At 40.8% G+C, this 20,600-nt stretch overlaps 1 protein-coding gene across 5 annotated transcripts in view; it reads left to right on the forward strand.

The window, feature by feature from the left end:
• The window catches only part of dmd (dystrophin), a 2,012,228-nt gene that overhangs the window by 934,122 nt on the left and 1,057,506 nt on the right, over positions 1-20,600 (forward strand). For all 5 annotated transcript variants that reach the window (XM_043700735.1, XM_043700733.1, XM_043700734.1 and 2 more), the window contains 2 exons: positions 2,960-3,105; positions 12,025-12,237. In XM_043700735.1, coding sequence (XP_043556670.1) covers positions 2,960-3,105; positions 12,025-12,237 — 359 coding nt within the window. The remainder of the gene's footprint in view (positions 1-2,959; positions 3,106-12,024; positions 12,238-20,600) is intronic.

Raw genomic sequence — 20,600 nt, forward strand, 5'->3', positions numbered from 1 at the left:
TGTACAAAACACTATATAGGACAAACAGGAAGACAGCTAACGATCCGCATCGATGAACACCAACTAGCCACGAAACGACATGACCAGCTATCCCTAGTAGCCACACACGCAGACGACAAGCAACATGAATTTGGCTGGGACAACACTACCATTATAGGGCAAGCGAAACAAAGAACAGCCAGGGAATTCCTAGAAGCATGGCACTCATCCACAAACTCCATCAACAAACACATCGACCTGGACCCAATATACCGGCCACTACAGCGGACAGCTGAAACTGACAACTGGAAGCGGCAGGGACAGGCCACTATAAATGCCGGAGGAAACACCACAGAAGCGCTTCACAGGAGGCTCCCAAGCACTGAGGATGTCACCTAGACAGGGGACGAAACGTTTGCAACAAAAACTTCCAGCTCGGCGAACAGAACCACAGCAACTCAAAACACAGCTTCCCAGGCCAGCAGCTTCCCAGCACACAAACCTGTCCAAAAACTCAATCAAAACCAGCTCAATCTATGATTTATCTTTCTTTTTAAACAAACTCCGTGGTTCACTGGCCAGCAGCAGTCTTCCAATGAAGGGCCAACTGGGTCACAGTTCTCGGCCATAACGTATCCTGGATCCAAAATATCTGCAGTATTCTTGGAATGGCAATTAACCTGAAATTATCTTTCCAGGCTCAGTTCCCATATGCAAGTGTCAGTTTATTTGTTCCCTCTTTTTCTTAAGAAAAACAAGCTGTTGTTTAAAGTTCAGAGTTTCTGAACTTATGCTTATGGTTTCAAACCAAAAATAAAGAAAAACTAATGGTGGTTTCAACACAAACCCCTGTGTAAAGGGAAAACAGCATTTCTACTGTGTAGAGAGTGCTGATTAGTTGGCAACTGGATGATGATTGGAAGAGCCAGTTTCAAACTAACACAATAGGTGATAGCCTCTCTTTTTATTCATTCCCCATGTAAAGAAATTGCTGCATTTCTGTCATCGAATCATTAGTGAATGTTACTCTTGGCCTTCTCTTATGGAGATCTGTTGGTGCTTTGTTAGAATTGATGTGGACTCTTAATTATTACATAAATACTGGTCACAATTAAAGAATATTTTGTTTAATAGTAAACATATAGCTTTGAGAAAAGCAAATGTATTACATTCATGTCTACAATGTCAGAATAATTGTAGTTAATTGTATGCTAATCAGTTTACCAGCAGGGACTTGGAATACTAACAGAAGGAAATCATGTTGCAGTTGCACAGAGCATTGTTCAACTCCCATTTGGAAACATATTGCCCTTAGATACAGCATAGCTTCACCAGAACAGTCTTGGGCTTCAAAGGCTAAATTATTAAGACTGTTTGCATAATGCTGGGTTATATGCTGTTGAGTACAGAAGATTGGAAGGTGATATTATAAAGGAGTTTATAGTACTAACATAATATGACAGGATTGTTATAAACGAACTCATTCTTTTGCTGGCTCAATTAAGAATTGAGTGACATAGTGCTAGATTTTCACTACTAAGGCAAGATATTTTTCTACAACATGCCCAGTCAGCTCCGATGTTTGATCTGGGTTTGGGGATAGGTACAGGAGAGAATTGGGTCTGAGAAACAGAGTCATCCACAGGAGAAACTGAATGTTAAGGCATCCTAGTTAAAAGACTTCCTTCTATTCGCTGTGACTTTATCCAAGTTACTTGTTAGATGTTAGATCCTTCAGCTCTTACACCTTAACCCTTGAAATCCGTCACCATGCCATTCATGACCTATGCCACCCCCAATGGTCCCTCATAACGTGAAACCAATGTTTGCATGCCACACAGCCCAACTTAATACCAGTCTACCTGCCAGTCTTGTTTCTTGTATCATCCATTCACTTCACACAGTATTCATTATGGGCAGCTCTGAAGAGCTATGTTAAGGTGAAATAAAATGGAAGTCTAAATAACTGTTTTAGCATTCACAGTATTAGAGAAGACTGATGCTCATGAAATCCCATTCAAAACTTGTAAATCTCATCAAAGGCTTAATTCTTTTCAAAATAAACAGAGTTGCATTCATAGCTCCACATCAAAAGAGATATTAATCCTTTAATAACCACTTGAATTCTCAATCAGTGTTTATACATCGAAACTCCTACCAAGATAATTGTAAGTTTGAATAATCGTATAAAGAGAGATCTTTGGGAAATGTCAATGTACAGCAATTGTAACTGTGGACAAAAAAGAGATTTTTCAACACTCGCTGGCAATTTAAATAATTGAGAGTTTTACAGTACTACAGATGCTCTTGCTCCCTTCATGAGCATTCACTGTCACTATAAAAATTCACACCAGTCAAATTCTGAATGAAGGCCTTTGTTACAGAAAAAAGTTTATCAATTTGAAGCCAGGTTGACATGTTCACATTTTATTCATGAGTCAAGCCCTGTGCCCTTTCTCCGACTGGTGAGAATAGGTGGAGGACTTTTTGAATTCTGATTCACCCTCAATTTTTAAAGATTTCTGATGTGTTCAGAACGCCATGAAAATCCAGCCCCATAATCTTGATAACGGAATGGAGGTAAGTCAGGAAGCACTTTTAAAAATGACAAATTGATCTCGGAAGACTGAAAGAGATATTTATGAGGTATGGAAATCTGCATGTGGTGCAAAGATAGGATTAATCAAACAGAAGTGCAGGTTGGGCATGATCTAATTAAATGGCAGAGCAAGCTTCTCGAGTTAAATGCTTTGCTCTTGTTCCAAATGTTTCTATCCATGCATATTACAACATAAATGCAGCCATTGAATTCAAATAATCGCCATTAAATTGCATAAACGCATGACTAGTTCCAGGTCTGTTCAGACATAACCACTGCTTCATTTACTGAACAGTAATTTTCTTTTTGCACAAGTTGGTAACATGGTCCATCAGAATTTTTTTTGAAAACTTGTAAATGCATTTTGTTTTCCTTTTTCAGTTTTGAAAAGCCTGCCAACAGTTCGCTATAAGGAGACAATAAAAACCTTGGGTCTGTGGATGCAACAAACTGAAGCCAAGTTAACTGTCCCCCGTGTCACAGTCACAGAATATGAAATTATGGAACAACGACTCAAGGAACTAAAAGTAGGCTGCCAAAGTCAACCATTGCTGTGGAATGTCACATTTGAATTCTATTCCTTTCTTAATATAAAGATAAATTTGGGTATCCAATTATTGCAATACTGGAATGATAGATTAGAGACCTAGTGGTCCTTGATGTGAGAGATCAAGTATTAACCACCTGCAGACATGTTGTTTCTTTGTGCTAAAACATGTATGAAAGGTTTTTCTTCGTTGTTGGTAGCACCATGACTTTCATCAAGTGGTTAAGTTTTTGTTTGAAAGAAAAGCAAAAATTGATTCTTTGGAGACAGTAATACAGCTCAAATTCGACACTAAACCTATAAATACCTAGCTCTGAGAATCAAAAATCAAGGATTCAGTGACAGGAGAGATACCATTTGTAGTCTTCAAGGACTCAAGGATCTCTGAAATTTAAAAACAATTTTAGTCTTTGGATTTGGTAATAATGCCTAATTATGCAAATATATAACCAAGTTGTGCACAAAAACATGGAAAAAGTGTGATATTCCTGCCCAGGACTTCCTTTCCACCCTGATGACCCAGCATTTAATCGGGTTTCTAATGTTCTGATGGTGGGCAACCATTGATTTTATGCTGCTCCTAACTTTCCAGGTCTTCCAGCATTTCAGTGAGCCTGAAGTATGTGACCAGGTTGCTATTTTTCAAGTAGTGGGTGAGCTTTCAACTTACTTCTGCATCTCGACTGAACCCACTATTAAAATTGGGGCCATTGTCTGTCATTAAAGAAATGCAGTGGTTGCCAGCAGCTTAGTGAAACAGTATTTTTTTTCTGATAAACAAAATTGAGGTCATTTTGTTAATAATGCAGGAGCTGAGACTGGTACCGGCTGGATAAGTTGCAGCTAAACAGATCTGAAAACAATTTTCCTGCAGGGCGAATTGCCAGTGCTATTGGGGATGATGTGTTTGGAGTGGTAGGACGGATGGTAGTTGTTGATTTGAGGAATAAATACTGGAGAGGAATACAAAGGTGCATGGAATATTGAGAAAGACAGATGGTGTTTCAGTCCATTTTGAAAAAAGTGACTGCTTGACCTGGTTCTTGTGATTGAGGTTATCAAGTAGATTAAATTTCAGTCATGGAGCATTTAGAGGACAGTAACAATTGAATCATAACTTTCAGATTGGCTATAAAAAAGAACAAAGAACAAATATTAAGAGTATTAAGAAAGACTCGCAACTAACATTAAAGGGAATCACAAAGACTCGGTGTATAAATGATGAAAAATGGTGATTGAAGGAGTGGGACTGATTAGTGACCCAAAAAGCGACCTACATATGGAGGCAGGGCATATGGCTACAATATGAAATGCAAACTTTCTATCTGTCTTTACCAAGAAAGAATGTGATTGTAGATCTTGGTGAAAGATGGATGTGGTTCAGCCATTTAAAGTGCTTCAAATTTATACAAAATTGGTTTTAGATCATTTGTTTGCAGTTGTTGATAAGTCTCTCATAATGGATGAGGAGCAACTCAAAATGAGAGTGGAAGCTATGGATGTCTTGACCATTATTTTCCAGTATTTTTCAGACATGGGTGGTGTAAGGTGACAGGGAAACTTGCAAATGTTACATTCATATTCAAAAAATTGTGTAAAAGTAAGCCCAACAATACCACAACAATTAGTTTAACCTTGGTGCTGGGGATGCTTATAGGAACAATAATTTGGGCCAGACTGAAAAGACACTTTGGGAAATGTGCATAAATTAAGGAAAGCCAGCATGACTGAGATGAGTGAAAATGATGTTTACTGATTTTGTTGAATATTTTGATGAGGTAACATAGGATTGATGAAGACAGTGCTGTTGATGTTGTCTGCATGGACTTCCAAAACAGATTTTATACAATGCCCCACAACAGAGTTGAGAGATTACAGAGTAAAAAGGGAGAGTCGTAAAATAGATACAAAATTGAAGCGACAGGAAACAACATGCTGTAGTTAATTAGTGTTTCTCAGTCTGGAGGAAGGTTTATAGTGGAGTTCTCCAGAGGTTAGTGTTGGAGCCCAGCCTTGCTGATATCTATTTATGACTTATGCCTAGGTGACCAGGGCATAACTTCAAAATTTGTGGATGGTGCAAAACTTGAAAGTATTGTGAACTGTGAGGAGGGTAGTGTAGAACCTCAAGAGGAATGGACAGGTTGCCAGAATGGTGGATAAGTGACAAACAAAATTTAATGCAGAGAAGTCTGCAGTGATTCATTTTGGTAGGAAGAATGCAGTTAGACATTATATACTTGAGGTTATAATTTAAAAAGGGGTGCAGGTGCAGAGGAATCTGGGTGTATCTGTGCATAAATTGTTGAAAGTTCCAAGGCAGTTTGTGATCGCAGTTCATGAAGCATTTAGGATTTTGGGTTTTACTAATAGTAGCATTGAGTACAAAATCAGGGAAATTCTATTAAACCTGATTAAAAGACTGGTTCAACCTCAGGTGAAGTATTGTGTTTGTTTCTGGACATGATGTGAAGGCATTGGAGAGGGTGTGGAAAAATTCTTGAGAATGGTTCAAGGATTAGGAACTTCAGTGTTGGCAAAGTTTAGAGGAGACAGAACATGGTGAGAGGAAGGTCAGCAGCGAGAGTTCCAGTGGGTAAAGGAGCGCGAGCTGAAACAGTTTCTGGAAACGGAAGTTGCTGAGGAGCAGGTCTTGTTGCGTAATTTGTTATCGAAACAGAGAACATAAGAAGCTTTAACTAAGACATGGCAGGAAAGCTCCAAATTGTAGTCTGCACCTTTTGCTCGATGTGGGAAGCTGGGCATACTTCCAGTGCCCGAGACCTGCATGTCTGCAAGAAGTGTCTCTAGCTGCAGCTCCTGGAAGTCCGAGTTTCAGAGTTGAAGCAGTGGCTGGGGATACTGTTGAATATTCGCGAGGCAGTGTGTCATGGATACTACGTACAGAGAGATGGTCACACTGCAGACTCAGACTCCACAGGCAAGTAGGGATTGGGTGAGCAGGAGGAGGGCAAGAGCATGAGGGCCAATCAGGCAGTGCAGGAATCTGCTGTAGCTATTTCCCTGCGAAAACAGATATACCGTTTCAGAGACTGTTGAGGGGAATGGCCTCTCAGCGGATAATAGCAGCAGCCAAATTCATGGCACCATGGTTGGCTCTGCTGCAGAGGGAGGGAGAGTTAGGCATAGAAATGCAATATGGGGATTCAGTTGTGAGGGGAGTAGATAGGTGTTTCTGTGGCATCAAATGAGAGTCCGCAATGGTGTGTTGCCTCCTTGGTGCTAGGTTCCTGCATGTCTCAGAGCGGTTGCAGGACATTCTGGAGGGGAGGGTGAACAGCCGGTGGTCATGGTACACATGGGTACAAAAGACATAGGTGAAAAAAGAGATGAGGTCCTAAAAGCAAAATACAGAGAGCTAGGAAGAAGGTTGAAATGTTGGACCCCAAAGATGCTTATCTCAGGATTACTAGCAGTGTCTTGAGCTAGTCAGAATTGAAACAGCAGGATGTATCAGATGAACATGTGGCTGAAAAGATGGTGTGAGGGGGAGGGTTTCAGATTTGTGGGCCATTAGGACTAGTTCTGAGGGAGGTTGGACCTGTACAAACTGGATGGGTTATACCCGGGCAGGACTGGGACTGATGTGTTTTGGGGCAATATTTGGTAGAATGGTTGGGGACAGTTTACACTGGTGTGGCAGGAAGATGGGAACCAGAGGAGTAGGGCAGTAGATGCAGAAATTGAGGGAGAGGTAGAAACCCAAGGCAAACATGACTAAGAACAAGACCAGGCAGGAAACACTGCTGAACAGAGCAGGGGAGGTGGTCTCAGAAAGACATGTGTTTCAATGTGAGAAATATAATAGGCTTTGGTTAGTACTTGGAACTATGAAATTATTGCGATTACAGAGACTTGGCTGAAAGAGGGACAGGACTGGCAGCTGAATGTCCCAGAATTTTGATGTTTTAGGTGTGATAGAAAGGGGACGTAAAAGGGGTGAGGAAGTTGCATTACTGGTAAAGGAGTATCTTTCAGTTGTACTGAGGGAGAATACATCATAGGACTCACACAGCAAAGCGATATGGATAGAACTCAGGAATAGGAAAGGTGAAATCAGAATTCTGGGGGTATACTACAGGCCTCCCAACAGCCAGCAGGAGATAGAGGAGAAAATATGTACACAGATTTTGGAAAGATGTAAAAACAGCAGGTTTGTTGTGGTGGGTGATTTTAACTTCCCCTACATTGTCTTGAACTCACTTAGTGCTCGGAGCTTGGATGGGGTGAATTTGTAAGGACTATTCAGGAGGGATTCTTGACACAGTTGTAAACAGTCCTACCAGGGAAGGGGTTATACTGGGCCTGGTTTGGGAAACAAGCCCAGTTAGGTGAGAGAAGTTTCAGTGGGGAGCACTTCGGGAGTAGTAACCATAATACTCATGGACAGGGATAACAGCAGTCCTTGGGTGAAGGTGTTAAATTTTCTGAGAAGGTGACCTACAACAATATTAAATGGGAACTGGAGAAGTTTGATTGGAGGTGACTGTTTGAGGGTAAATCCACATTGGACCATGTGGGAATATTTCAAACGGCAGTTGATAAGAGTTCAGGAACTGCATGTTCCTGTGAGAATGAAGGAGAGGTATGGCAAGTTACATGGATCTTGGATGAACAGATGTGTTATGATCTTGGTCAGAAAGAAAAGTGAAGCATATGGAAGGTTGAGGAGGGTGGAAACTGAAGAAGCCCTTGAAGTATATAAGGAACGTAGGAGAGAAATTAAACAAGGAATTAGAAAGAATAAAAGGATTCATGAAAAGTCATTAGCAAACAGGATTAAGGAGCATCTCAAGGTTTTTTACACATATATAAAAATCATGAGGGTAGCCAGGGAAAGGGTTAACCCACTCAAGGACAAATTTGGGAATCTGTGTGTGGAGCTAGAGAGGTAGGTGAAGTCCTAAATGAATACTTTGTGTCAGTATTCACCAAAGAGAAGGAATTGATGGAGGATGATCTCAGGGAAGTGAGTGTCTAGTTTTTAAGCCAAGTTGCTACTAAAAAAGAAGAGGTGTTGTGCATCTTAAAAAGTATTAAGGTAGATAAGTCCCCAGGTCATGATGGAATCTATTCCAGAATACTAAAGGAGACGAGACCAAATTGCTGGAGCATTGACAGACATCTTTGTATCCTCTTTGCTGTAGGTGAGGTCCCAGAGGACTGAAGAATAGCCGATGTAGTTCCATTATTTAAGAAGGGTAGCATGGATAATCTTGGAAATTATAGGCCTGTGAGTCTCACGTCGGTGGTAGGGAAATTATTGGAAAAGATTCTCAGGGACAAGTGCAAAGTGAACTTATTAGAGATAAGGAACATGGTTTTGGGCAAGGGAGATCATGCCTTATTAACTTCATCAAGTTTCTTGAAGAGATGACGAAGATAATTGAGAGCAAAACATTTGTTGTCTCCATGGGCCTCAGTAAAGCCTTGACAAGGTGCCTCATGGCAGACTAGTTCAGAAGGTGAAGTCACATGGTATCAGGGATTGCTGACAAGATGGGTACAGAACTGGCTCAGTCACAGGAGACAGAAGTGGCAATGGAGGGTTGCGTTTCGGAATGGAGGTTTTGTGACTAGTGGTGTTCCACAGATGATCCAAACCAGAAGACACAGCTTAAAAATAAGGGATAGGCCATTCTGGACAGAGATGAGGAGAAACTTCTTCACCCAGAGAGTGGTGGGTGTGTGGAATGATCTGCCCCAGAAGGCAGTGGAGGCCCAGTCTCTGGATTCATTTAAGAAAGAGTTGGATAGAGCTCTCAACGATAGTGGAATCAAGGGTTATGGAGATAAGGCAGGAACAGGATACTGATTGAGGATGATCAGCCATGATCATGATGAATGGTTGTGCAGGCTCGAAGGGCAGAACGGCCTACTCCTGCACATATTGTCTATTTTCTATTATCAGTGCTGGGACCTCGTGGTCTATGTAAATAATTTGGAGGAAAATGTAGCTGATCTAATTAGTAAATATGTGGACCAAACAAAGATTTCAGATAGTGAGGAGGAATGTCAGAGGATACAGCGGCATATTGATTAGTTGGAGGCATGGGCAGAAAATGGCAGATGGAGTTTAATGCAGATAATGCAAATGTGAGGTGATGCATTTTGGAAGGTCAAGTACAGGTGGAAGCTATACAGCGAATGGCAGAATCCTCAGGAGTATTGATATGCAGAGAGATCTGGGTGTGCAGGACCACAGATCATTGAAGGTGACAGTGCAGGGTAGATAAGTTAGTAAAGAAGGCCTCTGGCAAGTTTTCCATCAGAGAAAGGGACATTGAGCATAAGGATAGGCAAGTTATGCTGCAACTTTATAGAACTTTAGTTAGGCAACACTGGAATATTGCATACAGTTCTGGTCACCACACCACCAGAAGGGTATGGATGCTTTGGAGAAGTTACAGAAAAGGTTTACCAGGATGTTGCCTGATATGGGGGATTTTAGCTATGAAGAAAGGTTGGCTAGACTGGGTTTGTTTTCATCAGCACTCAGGAGGTTCAAGGGCGAGCTGATCTAAGTTTATAAATTTGTGAATGGTGTGGATAGAATAGGAAGTATGAGAGTTTTCCCCATTGTGGAGGAGGTCAATTACTAAATGACGCAGGTTCAAGGTGTGGTGGAGAAGTTTAAAAGAGATGTGCAAGGCAAGTTTTTCATGCAAAGAGTGGTGAGTGTGGAACATGCTGTCAGAGGTGGTGGTGGAAGCAGAAAGAATAGCAGCATTCGAGAAGCACCTGAACCAATATTTGAATAGGAAGGGAATAGAGGAGTACGGATCCGGTAAGTGAAGACAATTTTAGTGTGGAAGGGCAAATGTTGTGGCACAGGCTTGGAGGGCCAAAGGGCCTGTTTCAGTACTGTATTGTTCTTTGATAAATTTGAGAAGAGAAGGTTGAGAGGAGATTTGATAGAGGCATTTAAAATTGTGAGAGCTCTGAACAGACTTGAGAGAGAAGAACAGTTTCCATTAATGAGCGGATTGAGAGCTAGAGGACACAGCTTTAGAGCAATTGACAGAAGTCTTGGTGAGTTGGGGAAATCTTTTCATGCAGCAAATGGTTAAGATCTGGAATACACTGCCTGCCAGTGTGGTAGAAGTGGAGTGACTTGAAACATTCAAGAGGGAATTGGATAACTACCTCAAGTGGAAGAATCTGTCTTCAAGAATTCTGAGTATTTTGACAGTTTTGGAAGAAAATGATGGCCATCTGGAATATTGGCGGGGCTCTTAATGGGTCACTTTTAACAGTCCTATTGTGGTACTGCTTTAAAATTTACACTTTCACTGGGTGACTTCAAAGTGAATACTTTGATAGTTGTCAGCTGTGGCTCAGTTGGTCACATGCTTCCTCAAATATAGAGAGTGCTTATGTATTGTCCCTACCTCTGGGCCAGGATGCTCAGGTTCGAGTCCCACCTGCTCCTCTGAACAGGATGATCAGAAGCTACCTGTTGTGATTTAGCAGGTTTTAGATTCAAGACCTGTGAACCTGAGCAAAAAAAAAGTCAGGTTGATACTACAGTGCAATCACAGAGGGACTGTTGGCCTGCTTTATGCAAGTAGTTTGGATGAGGCGTTAATTGCTTGGTCTCTCTCATTGATAGAAAAGGTTCCAAAAAATTACTTGGAAGAGGATTAGGGCATTAATTTCTGGTGATGCCTGGCCAATATTGATTCCTCATGACAGTAATGTATCGAATACTTGGTCATAATGATGTTGCTGTCTGTGGGATCTTCTTGTGCACAAATGAGCCCAGAATTACCTGCATTAAAATACTGATGATTTTAGTTTTGCAAGATAGTACATAAATGCAAGTCTTTTTTTAAACATGTACTTGTGTGCAAGAGAAATAGCTTCCATTTCTCTCCAGCGGTTTGTGTTGGGTAATTGAAAATCTCAAAGAAAGAATTAAAGTTAAAATTTGTACATATGTTCTGCCATATATTTTAATAATTTGTCAGGAGTCAGTTTAAATACCAAGCGTTGAGTCTCACTGGGATTCATAAGTTAATGGAATTTTAACTGACATACAATTGTGAGAGCTGAATAATGACAGCAAGATGATTGCACAATACTTTCCACCCTGATCTGCCCATTTAAAAACTTAATAATTTGTTTATATTTGCATTGTTAATAGTTCACATTTTCTGGGGAGGTAGCGAGTTAGGATACTTCTGAATCATAATGGAATGGATGGGAGAAAGCAATTGCATGCTTCACGGCTTCACTATTAACTTTAATGAGTTGAGGCATCTTGCCAATGTCACACATATAACTTAAGGTGTATTTTATGAGTGGCCTGAAGCCCCAGCAACATCAATGGCTGTTTATCCCATCAGGCGATTTGACTGCATGATTTCCCTAAGCTGGGGTCACATGAATTCAATGGATGATCAAGATGGGTTTAGCAATTGCTAATTGGGCAATTAATCATTTCAGTCAGTGAACTTTAACTGTTTGGACACAATCAAAATTCCACTATGGTATATATATTGATCAATTGAACTTCAGGGACACAGATTTCATTAAGCTAAAGCAGGAAAAAGTTGAAAACATCAGTGTTTTTTATGGGCTGTGTTTTACTAGACCCATGAATATGGATGTCGAGGTGAGATGGTTTGTGTAAAGTCAGCAGAAGATATTGGGAGGGGAACCACCCACTGGCAGCCAATCAAACCAATTAATTCCCCAATTAGGGGCAACCCCATCACTATTTCACAGTAACAGAAGGTGGAATCATATTTCCTGTTGTGCTGAAGAAGGCAGAAAATATTTTTTCGTTTCTCAAATTGAAACTTGGTTTAATTTTTGATTCTCACAATGTTTTTTGAAGGTTTTCTAAAAAAAACTATAAATTTTTTTTTTTGAGGTTTTACAAGGCTCTTTCCAGGAGCAGCAGAGTGGCCTGAATTATTTGACTACAGCTGTGGAAGAGGTGTCCAAAAAGGCTCCTGCAGAAGTTAGTCAGAAATATCGATCAGAGCTTGAGGGAATTATTGGCCATTGGAAGAAATTGAGCATTCATTTGATGGAACAAAGCCAGAAACTTGAGGAACTCATGACAAAGGTTCAGCAGTTTCAGGTTGGTAAAAATGTTGGAGTTTGTTGCAATGGATCCAGGATCCAGCATGATAAGCTGCATCTGAAGAGTCATCTAGACTCAGAACATTAGCTTGCTCTGTCATCATGGATGCTGTCTGACCCGCTTTGATCTCCAGTATTTGTTGTGTTTATGGCAAGCTGCATGTTGATTCAAACTTCACAACAATGTTCATGTCGCCCTGGGACAATCATTTACTCGGTTCTGATATAACACAAGTTCCCTTCTCATGACATCATGTGTTATAAGAAAATCATACAATAGCCACACTATTTAAACTAATGCAGCCAGAATCGCATTATAGCCAATACAGTTAAGGAAGGTTCGCATTCTACAAATACCAGTCTAAATTCTTCAATCATGCTACAGCCAATCCACATTGAAGAAAAGTACTTCATTATTGGTATGACAGAATGTGGATGGACAACAGAAATATCTGGAATCTCTGCAGTGTGTTATAGGTTTATTCATGTCCATTGCTATTTATAATTTGTTTCAGTTCCTGTCCAGAGTCCAAGGCATAGTACCTACCAAAGTCAGAAATTACCCAGAATTAAACTTACTGGATTTTGGGATCACCTAGCACTGACACGGCTGAGTTTAGAAATTACCCAACATGGACAGTGCTGAATTCAGAGATGAGATCTTGTCCAGTACTAACACAGCCAAGTTCAGAGATTGCTCCATTGTTAATATTCCTAAGTTCAGAGATCAGTCAGTGTTAATGTTGTCACATTCAAAGATCACCTCGCATTAATGCTGCCCAACTCTGTGGTTATTCAGCTTTAGCACCACCAAGTTTAGAGAATGATTTGGAGATGCTGGTGTTGAACTGGGGTGTACAAAGATAAAAATCACAGAATGCCAGATTATAGTCCAACAGGTTTAATTGGAAGCATTAGCTTTCGGAGCGCTGCTCCTTCATCAGATAGTTGTGGAATCCACAATTGATGGACACCTGGAAGTACTCAAGGATGCCTTTATAAGAGCGGGGTACGATGCTCAACCCATCGACCGCCAGTTCCAACGTGCCACAGCATGGAACCGTAATGACCTCCTCAAGAGACAGACACATGCTGAAACCGACACGGTACCCTTCGTTGTTCAGTACTTCCCAGGAGCCGAAAACCTAAGCCATGTTATTCACGACCTGCAACACATTATCAATGAGGATGAGCATCTCGCCAAGACCTACCCCACACCTCCACTGCTCACCTTTAAACAACCGTCAAACCTCAAACAGATCATTGTTCGTAGCAAACTGCCCGGCTTTCAGAACAACTCCATACAACCCTGTAACGTAGGCACTGTAAGACGTGTCAGAGTGTGGACAGGGATACCACCATTACACGTGGGGACACCTCCCACCATGTACGTGGCACGTACTCGTGCGACTCAGCCAACGTTGTCTATCACATACGCTGCAGGCAAGGATGCCCTAAGGCATGGTACATTGGTGAAACCGAGCAGAGGCTACGGCAACAGATGAATGGACACCCCACAACAATCAACAGTCAGGAGTATTCTCTCCTAATTGGAGAACACTTCAGCGGTCCAGGACATTCGACCTCGGACCTTCGGGTGACCATCCCGCAAAGCGGACTTCAGGACAGGCAGCAGCAAAAGGTGACTGAGCAAAGGCTGATAGCTAAGTTCGGTACCCATAGGGAGGGCGTCAACATGGACCTTGGGTTCATGGCACACTACACGCACGCACGCACGCACGCGCACACACAGGCACTCCTATACACAGACGCTCACACACACTTCTACAGCGCCACACACTCTCACATGCACCCTCTCACAGACTTAGACCCCTTTATACTCTCACACACATATAGACACTCTCTCTCACAGACTCTCAGAATGTCCCCCCCCCAACACACGCACACACAAACCCACATACACATATATGTTTGTGGGGTGAATTTCTACTTGCAGAGTTACATTGTACTTTGCCCAAAAGCTGAACAAATCCATGTAATATTCTGTTAATTCATTTTTTAGATTAGAATCAGTCTAAACATTATGGCACAGACAGCAGCACACAGGGGGCTAACACATTCAACACATTATTTGGGCTGACATCAATTGTTAAAGTTCACCTGAGAATGCAACTTTTAAAAAGGTTTTGTGATTTACATATGAAAGAAGTGAAACTAACATGGTCATTCTAACAGACGAGAGACTTAACAAACAATCAAGGTATTTTTCAATGTGTAATTTCAGTTACATCACACTGTAAACTTCTGCTATAAATTCTGTGTCTTACAATTGTGTACTCCACAACCACCTGATGAAGGTGCAGTGCTCCGAAAGCTAGTGTGCTTTCATTTAAACCTGTTGGACTATAACCTGGTGTTGTGTGATTTTTAAGTTTAGAGAATGCCTTCAGATGCTCTTGCTTCTAGCTGGAGTGTTGTGTGAACGCACAGAAGAAAATATCCCCTGTCAATGTAAAAAATGCACAGCAACAGCATTCTGATCTTTTGACAGGTGACCCATCATAAGTAAAAACATCTATGCGTATTTTTGGCCCCAGTGAAATTAACTGGTGCTGAAGAGCATTTGAAAAAAACACTTTTGGGATATCCTTACCAAATATGACCTAAATAGGTAATTGGTGGAAATGTCTATCCATGACTACAATTTAATATCACACCATTAAATTTCATTAATTGTCTTTCAAAATGTTTTTTTAAAAAATATTAATCAGTTAAAAATAATACAGATTTTTAATGTATTCAGTTCTGAAGAATAGTCTTTATCGGACTCAAAAGGTGAATCTCTTTCTCTCTGCACGAATGCCATCAGACCTGCTGTATTTTTCCAGTGCTTTGTTTCAATCTAAAATAATTTATTGTCCTCATGATGGCCTACTTAATATCCCCTGTTGATTTTGCTCCTTTAAGGCATACTTTACCACGTGGTATGCTTTCCTAAGCTGAGAAAATAGGAAGTTAATTAACTTCCAGAATTCATGAAAAAGGCCCCATGTAGCTTCTCATTTTGTATTTCCCATCTCTATTCTATACCCAAATGCATCTTTGACAGCACAATTGAGATAAGGAACTTGTGTGGTGAAACATGACACATTCAAGCATGCTGTGACAGTTTGATCTCACAATTGGTGTGCTACGTCACTGCAGTCCTTCATAATGTATCATTTAAAGTATTTATTTTTAGGAGGTGATGGGAGAGGTGATTGATTTTCTGTAGATCAGATGAACAGCTTGAGAACACCAGAGATTAATGCAGGGTGAAGCTCTACCACAGTATTATGTCTTAAATCAAATTACATGATATGTATGACCTTCAGTCTTCCCAGCTTGGAAGTCTTTGCAATGTATTGCTATTTAGTGCTGAATTGTCTGTGATTCCGTATTGTGGATTAGTTTCCAGCAACAACTCATTGAGTCAGTTCACCTAAAGGCCTTTGAATTGCACAGAAAAGTGGTGCCTTCATTTAAGCTTGCGGAAAACCCACATTACATTAAATCATGGAATTTCAACAATGAAGGCAGCTAAATGTGAGAAAACGTTTGGATAAATGTTCTTAATGTCATATGATTTTTAATTTTAATGCAAAAGTGCGAGGAGTAATATAAAGTCGAACATCTAATTAAAAGTGGGAATATTTAAGGGATCAACTCCGGGTTAAATAAAAATGCATACTGAAAGGAAAATATACAATGGTCATGTAGGTTTTCTTAAACGTAGAGCTGTTTCTTAATCTAGGGTATGAACATCCCCTCAATTACATGTGGGGATTGAAAATTTTACAAAAGAAATTTTATGATCTACGTAAGATGAACTCTTCAAGTGGCAACAAAGGTTGAATGCAATAAATTGAGAGGGGAGGTGAAAAGGCCAAGAAGACTGTCAAAGAGAGAAAATGAGGATAGATTGACTGTGAATAGAAAGGGATAGCCAAGATCTGCTTCTGATATGTAAATGGTAAGCATGTAGCAAGAGATGGAATGCATTCCACCAAGGACATGGAACACATCTTTTTTTATATAATTCTTTCAGGGGATGTGCACATTGCTGGCAGTATCAGTATGTTTTTTCCATCCCTTATTGTCCTTGAAGTATGTGGCTTGCTACACCATTGCAGAAGGCACTTGAGAGTCATCCACATTGGATCTGGAATTGCTTGTAGACCAGGCCCAAGTAAGGATTGCCCATTTTGCATCCTAACGGTCAATAGTAGACTAGATAGCCTTGTAAAACAATCAATGATGGCTTCTCAGTCACCACTGCTGACACTTGCTAGAGCCCATATTGTGCACATTTTAACGACGAACATTGTGAGATTGTACTTCCATCCCCAGAGCATTAGTCTGAGCATCTGAGTTACTAATCCAGTGATGTAACGATTGCACTACCTTCTCCCTGTGTCTATTAACTCCTCTCAACTATTTCCTTTCTAAGTCCAGGTTTTTTGACCTATCAACAATTAAAGTGTTTGTCCTCTGGAGTAATGCTTACAAGCCATTTCCACACTCCCTCTAAACCCTTCATATCCTATAGTATAGCCCCAGAAAAGCACAGAACAAATGGGTGTGGCTGAACCAGTGTTTTATAATGTTTCATCATAAATTGTTTACTTTAGTAATCTAAGCCTTTTGGCTTTAGTACACTAAGCGCATCCTGTATGCCATTTTTCTCAGCTTCTTTACTACCCTTTCACCTTAAACAACGTGTACACCATATAGTCCCAGGTGTCTTTACTCCTATGCTCTGTTTAGAAATGTCTAAAAATGAGTCACTTCACATTTCCCTGCATAACATTTCATCTGCCCATTCCTTCAAAAGGACTGTGTTCTTTTGAAGTCTATCACTATTCTCTTTACAGTTCACAATGCTCACAAATTCTGTCACTTATAAATTTTGACACTGAATCTGTCACATCCAAGTTTAGGTTATTAATATATTGTAAGGAAAAACAGAACTTATGGTGCCAATCTCTGGGAACTTCAAATAATTTGAATAACACCTGCTGTTATTTTTGTTTTGTTTTCTGTCAGTCAACAGACTTTGTGCTGCCGTTGCACCTTTTTACTTCACAGGCTTGAATTTTGCTGTTTAATCTGTTGTGTGGTAGTTTCTCAGATGTGCACCAAATCTACTCTTCATTACATCTTGGAAAAAAAGATTGTGGGTGGCACAGTGGTTAGCACTGCTGCCTCACAGTGCCAGAGACCTGGGTTCAATTCCCTCCTCAGGAAACTGTCTTTGTGGAGTTTGCACATTCTCCCCGTGTCTGTGTGGGTTTCCTCCGGGTTCTCCAGTTTCCTCCCACAGTCCAAAAATGTGCAGGTCAGGTGAATTGGCCATGCTAAATTGCCCATAGTGTTAGGTGAAAGGGTAAATGTAGGGGAATGGGTCTGGGTGGGTTGCTGATGGGAGGGTCAGTGTGGACTTGTTGGGCCGAAGATTACTGTAAGTAATCTGACCAATCTGCTTGAATTTTCCTTAATTCATCCACACTTGTCCAGATGGTTTAATCTTGTCCTGATTATCACTGCTAAATCTTTCCCACCACTGAGATTAAACTGATTATTCTGTAGTTGCTGATTTTATCCTTGTAACGTTTTTGGACAAGGGTTTAGCTTTTGCAATTCCTGAGTCCTTTTGGAAGATTATGGCCAGTATCTCTCAATTTCCACATTTGCTTCCTTCAAAAATCTCAGATGCATTTGATATCTTCCTCGTGACTTGCCAACTGCCTTTCTGATACTAATAATGTCTCAACTTAGTTGGCCAGTGTTCCTCTCCCTGGTATGGCATGAGCAATTACAAGAAATTTGAGGGGAAAAAAGAAGAGAGTTTTGTAAACATCAGAAACTCAATGTCAAGAAAGATTTTTCCAATTACTCCCTCAAGCCTTAATGCCAACTTTAGATTTCCACCATTGGTCAGTGACCAACTCATTTACATGTATTTACAATTCATCTTATTTGTTTATCACTTCTGATTGTTGTACCCTTTGCCAAAACTCCAGATGGTACAAACCCCTGAATTAAATCAGATATCTGGTGGCTGCAGCTCACTTGCGATTGTCCCAGCTATCATCCGACTGCTTCGGTGCACCAGTGTGTCCCTGCATGCTCCATGGCCACCATCCTCCTTGATCCTTTGTGCATGCAAATCCATGTCACAAAGCCACCAGCCTCTTCACATTGTCATGTTTGTGCTCAGGCCGACTTTCACACCACTTCAGCCCTTCAACATCTTGGAACTCAGCGACTCCTACAACTTGCATGCTTAGAGCAGGTCACATTACATGCTGGGAACCACATACATCTCCAAATATTACGGCTCATAGTTTGCTCTCTGCTCATTCATTTTTGTGGCAAACTCTGTACACTGAAGAAGGATCACTGGTCTTAAAATGTCAACAATGTTTCCTCTTTACAGATGCTGCCGCAAGTGCTGAGTTTCTCCAGCAATTTCTGTTTCGTTTGTTTCTGCACACATCACACTGTTTATCTCATGCACCCTCACTGACTTCAGCACTGGTTTGAGGACTGACAACTCCACATTGCTCTCTTCATGTACAGGCTCTTTAATGCTGAGTTGCAGACTGTCAGCCTCTGTGGCTTGCACGGTTTTGAGCAAAGAGAGAGGCATGGAGCACTGAACAATTAAGGTGCTGCTCTCTAATACCAGGTTTTGTCTACTTCAGTCCTACTGCATGCACCAGAACCAGGGAACACAGTCTAAGGATGACCATGTCGGATTGAGCTGAAGAAATATATCTGCACTCAAAAGGGGAGTGAACCTTTGGAATTCTCAACCACAAAAGGCTGTGGAAACTAAGCCACTAAATACATTTGAGAAAGAGAGAGAATTTCTTTTACGATTTCAAAGGCATTGAGGGCTATGGAGAGAAAACAAGAATCAAGACAGAGGATTGTCTATGATCATTGTAAACTATGAAGGAGGCTCCCTCTCCAAGTTTCTGTACTTCTGACAAGGACAATGTCTTTTGTATGAAATACATGCAATGTGTGAAAGTCTGAGGGACCTGTTATTAGCAGACTGACCATGAAATGAGTGTCAAGGGTTATTGCCACAGTCAGTGAATGGGGCTCAGCTGATGCCAGTCCAGGAGGTTAGCCACAGTCAGTCAGGCACTTTCTTTCCCTGCTGTTATTTCAAGAGACATGTGCATCACTTACTCATGCCTAATTCTCCAGAGACCAGTTAGGGATGAGCCACTTTGCTGTTGGTCAGGAATCTAGTGTAGGCCAGATCAGGCAAGGACCAGCAGGCTTCCTTCCTTATCGGATATTAGTGAACTAGACTATTTTTAACGAAATCAACAGTGGTTACGTGGCGACCGTTAGATTGGTTTTCCAAACTAAAACAAATTGAATCAATATTCCACCAGCTGCTATGGTGGAATTCAAAATCATATTCTCAGATTATAAGCCAGTATTGTTCCTGAATATCTGAAGCATGCCCTTCTGTTGCAACATATTTATGTAATGCTAGCCCAAGTCTCTAATCTTAATTGCAGGCACCTATGTGTCTGTATATTTTTACATAATAGCGACCTGTACTAAATGTCTCTCACATTCTCAAAATCATAACGTCCAAATGGGAGGTAACATGAGCATTGCCACATCAGGTAAAATGCCATCACTTTCCCATGTCCAATGATTTCTCAGGATCTGTGTCCATACCATCCAATGATTGGGCCACAGCTATTCCTGCGGGTCAAGCACAACCTGCCCAGGAATTACGAGTAGGTAAATCGGGATTCTGGAGAATATCAGTTTGGCCAGTTTTTCCTGTGATGAGACAAAGGGAGAGATTGAGTTTGAAAGTAGGTGGATGAGCAGTTATTGATGATACATGAGCAGGAGATGTGGTGAGGTGACTGCAGTGAGTGTGTTGAAAGCACTGACGTAGTAAGGGGTAAATAGATTTGGAGAAAGTAATGATTCACTTGATGTATTTCATTTCTAAGCACCAACTTCAGCAATGCCTCTTTTCTCTTCAGGCTGGAAACGTTCTGATCACTGAAATTTGCTGGAATGCACTTAAAAAAAAACTTTTCCCACTGTCTGCCCATTCAAATAATACAATTCCAGGCTTTTCTGTGATCATCAAAGTTTTCCATTAACAGGGTTTGTAACTTCACTGTCAATGTGTTCCTTTGCATCTTTCCCATTATTTGGTAAACTATAGAATACATTCAGTGGTGTAAGGTACCTCAAATATTTCTTAACTCTAACCTACTAAGCGATGTTTTTGCTATTCTTCCAGAATATTATCTATCTTGCTCTAATATCCTCCTTAATCAATGCTCCCAGCCCTTCTTTGTTTCCCTT

Source organism: Chiloscyllium plagiosum, chromosome 12 (assembly GCF_004010195.1).
Source record: "Chiloscyllium plagiosum isolate BGI_BamShark_2017 chromosome 12, ASM401019v2, whole genome shotgun sequence".
NCBI classification, from domain to species: Eukaryota; Metazoa; Chordata; class Chondrichthyes; order Orectolobiformes; family Hemiscylliidae; genus Chiloscyllium; species Chiloscyllium plagiosum.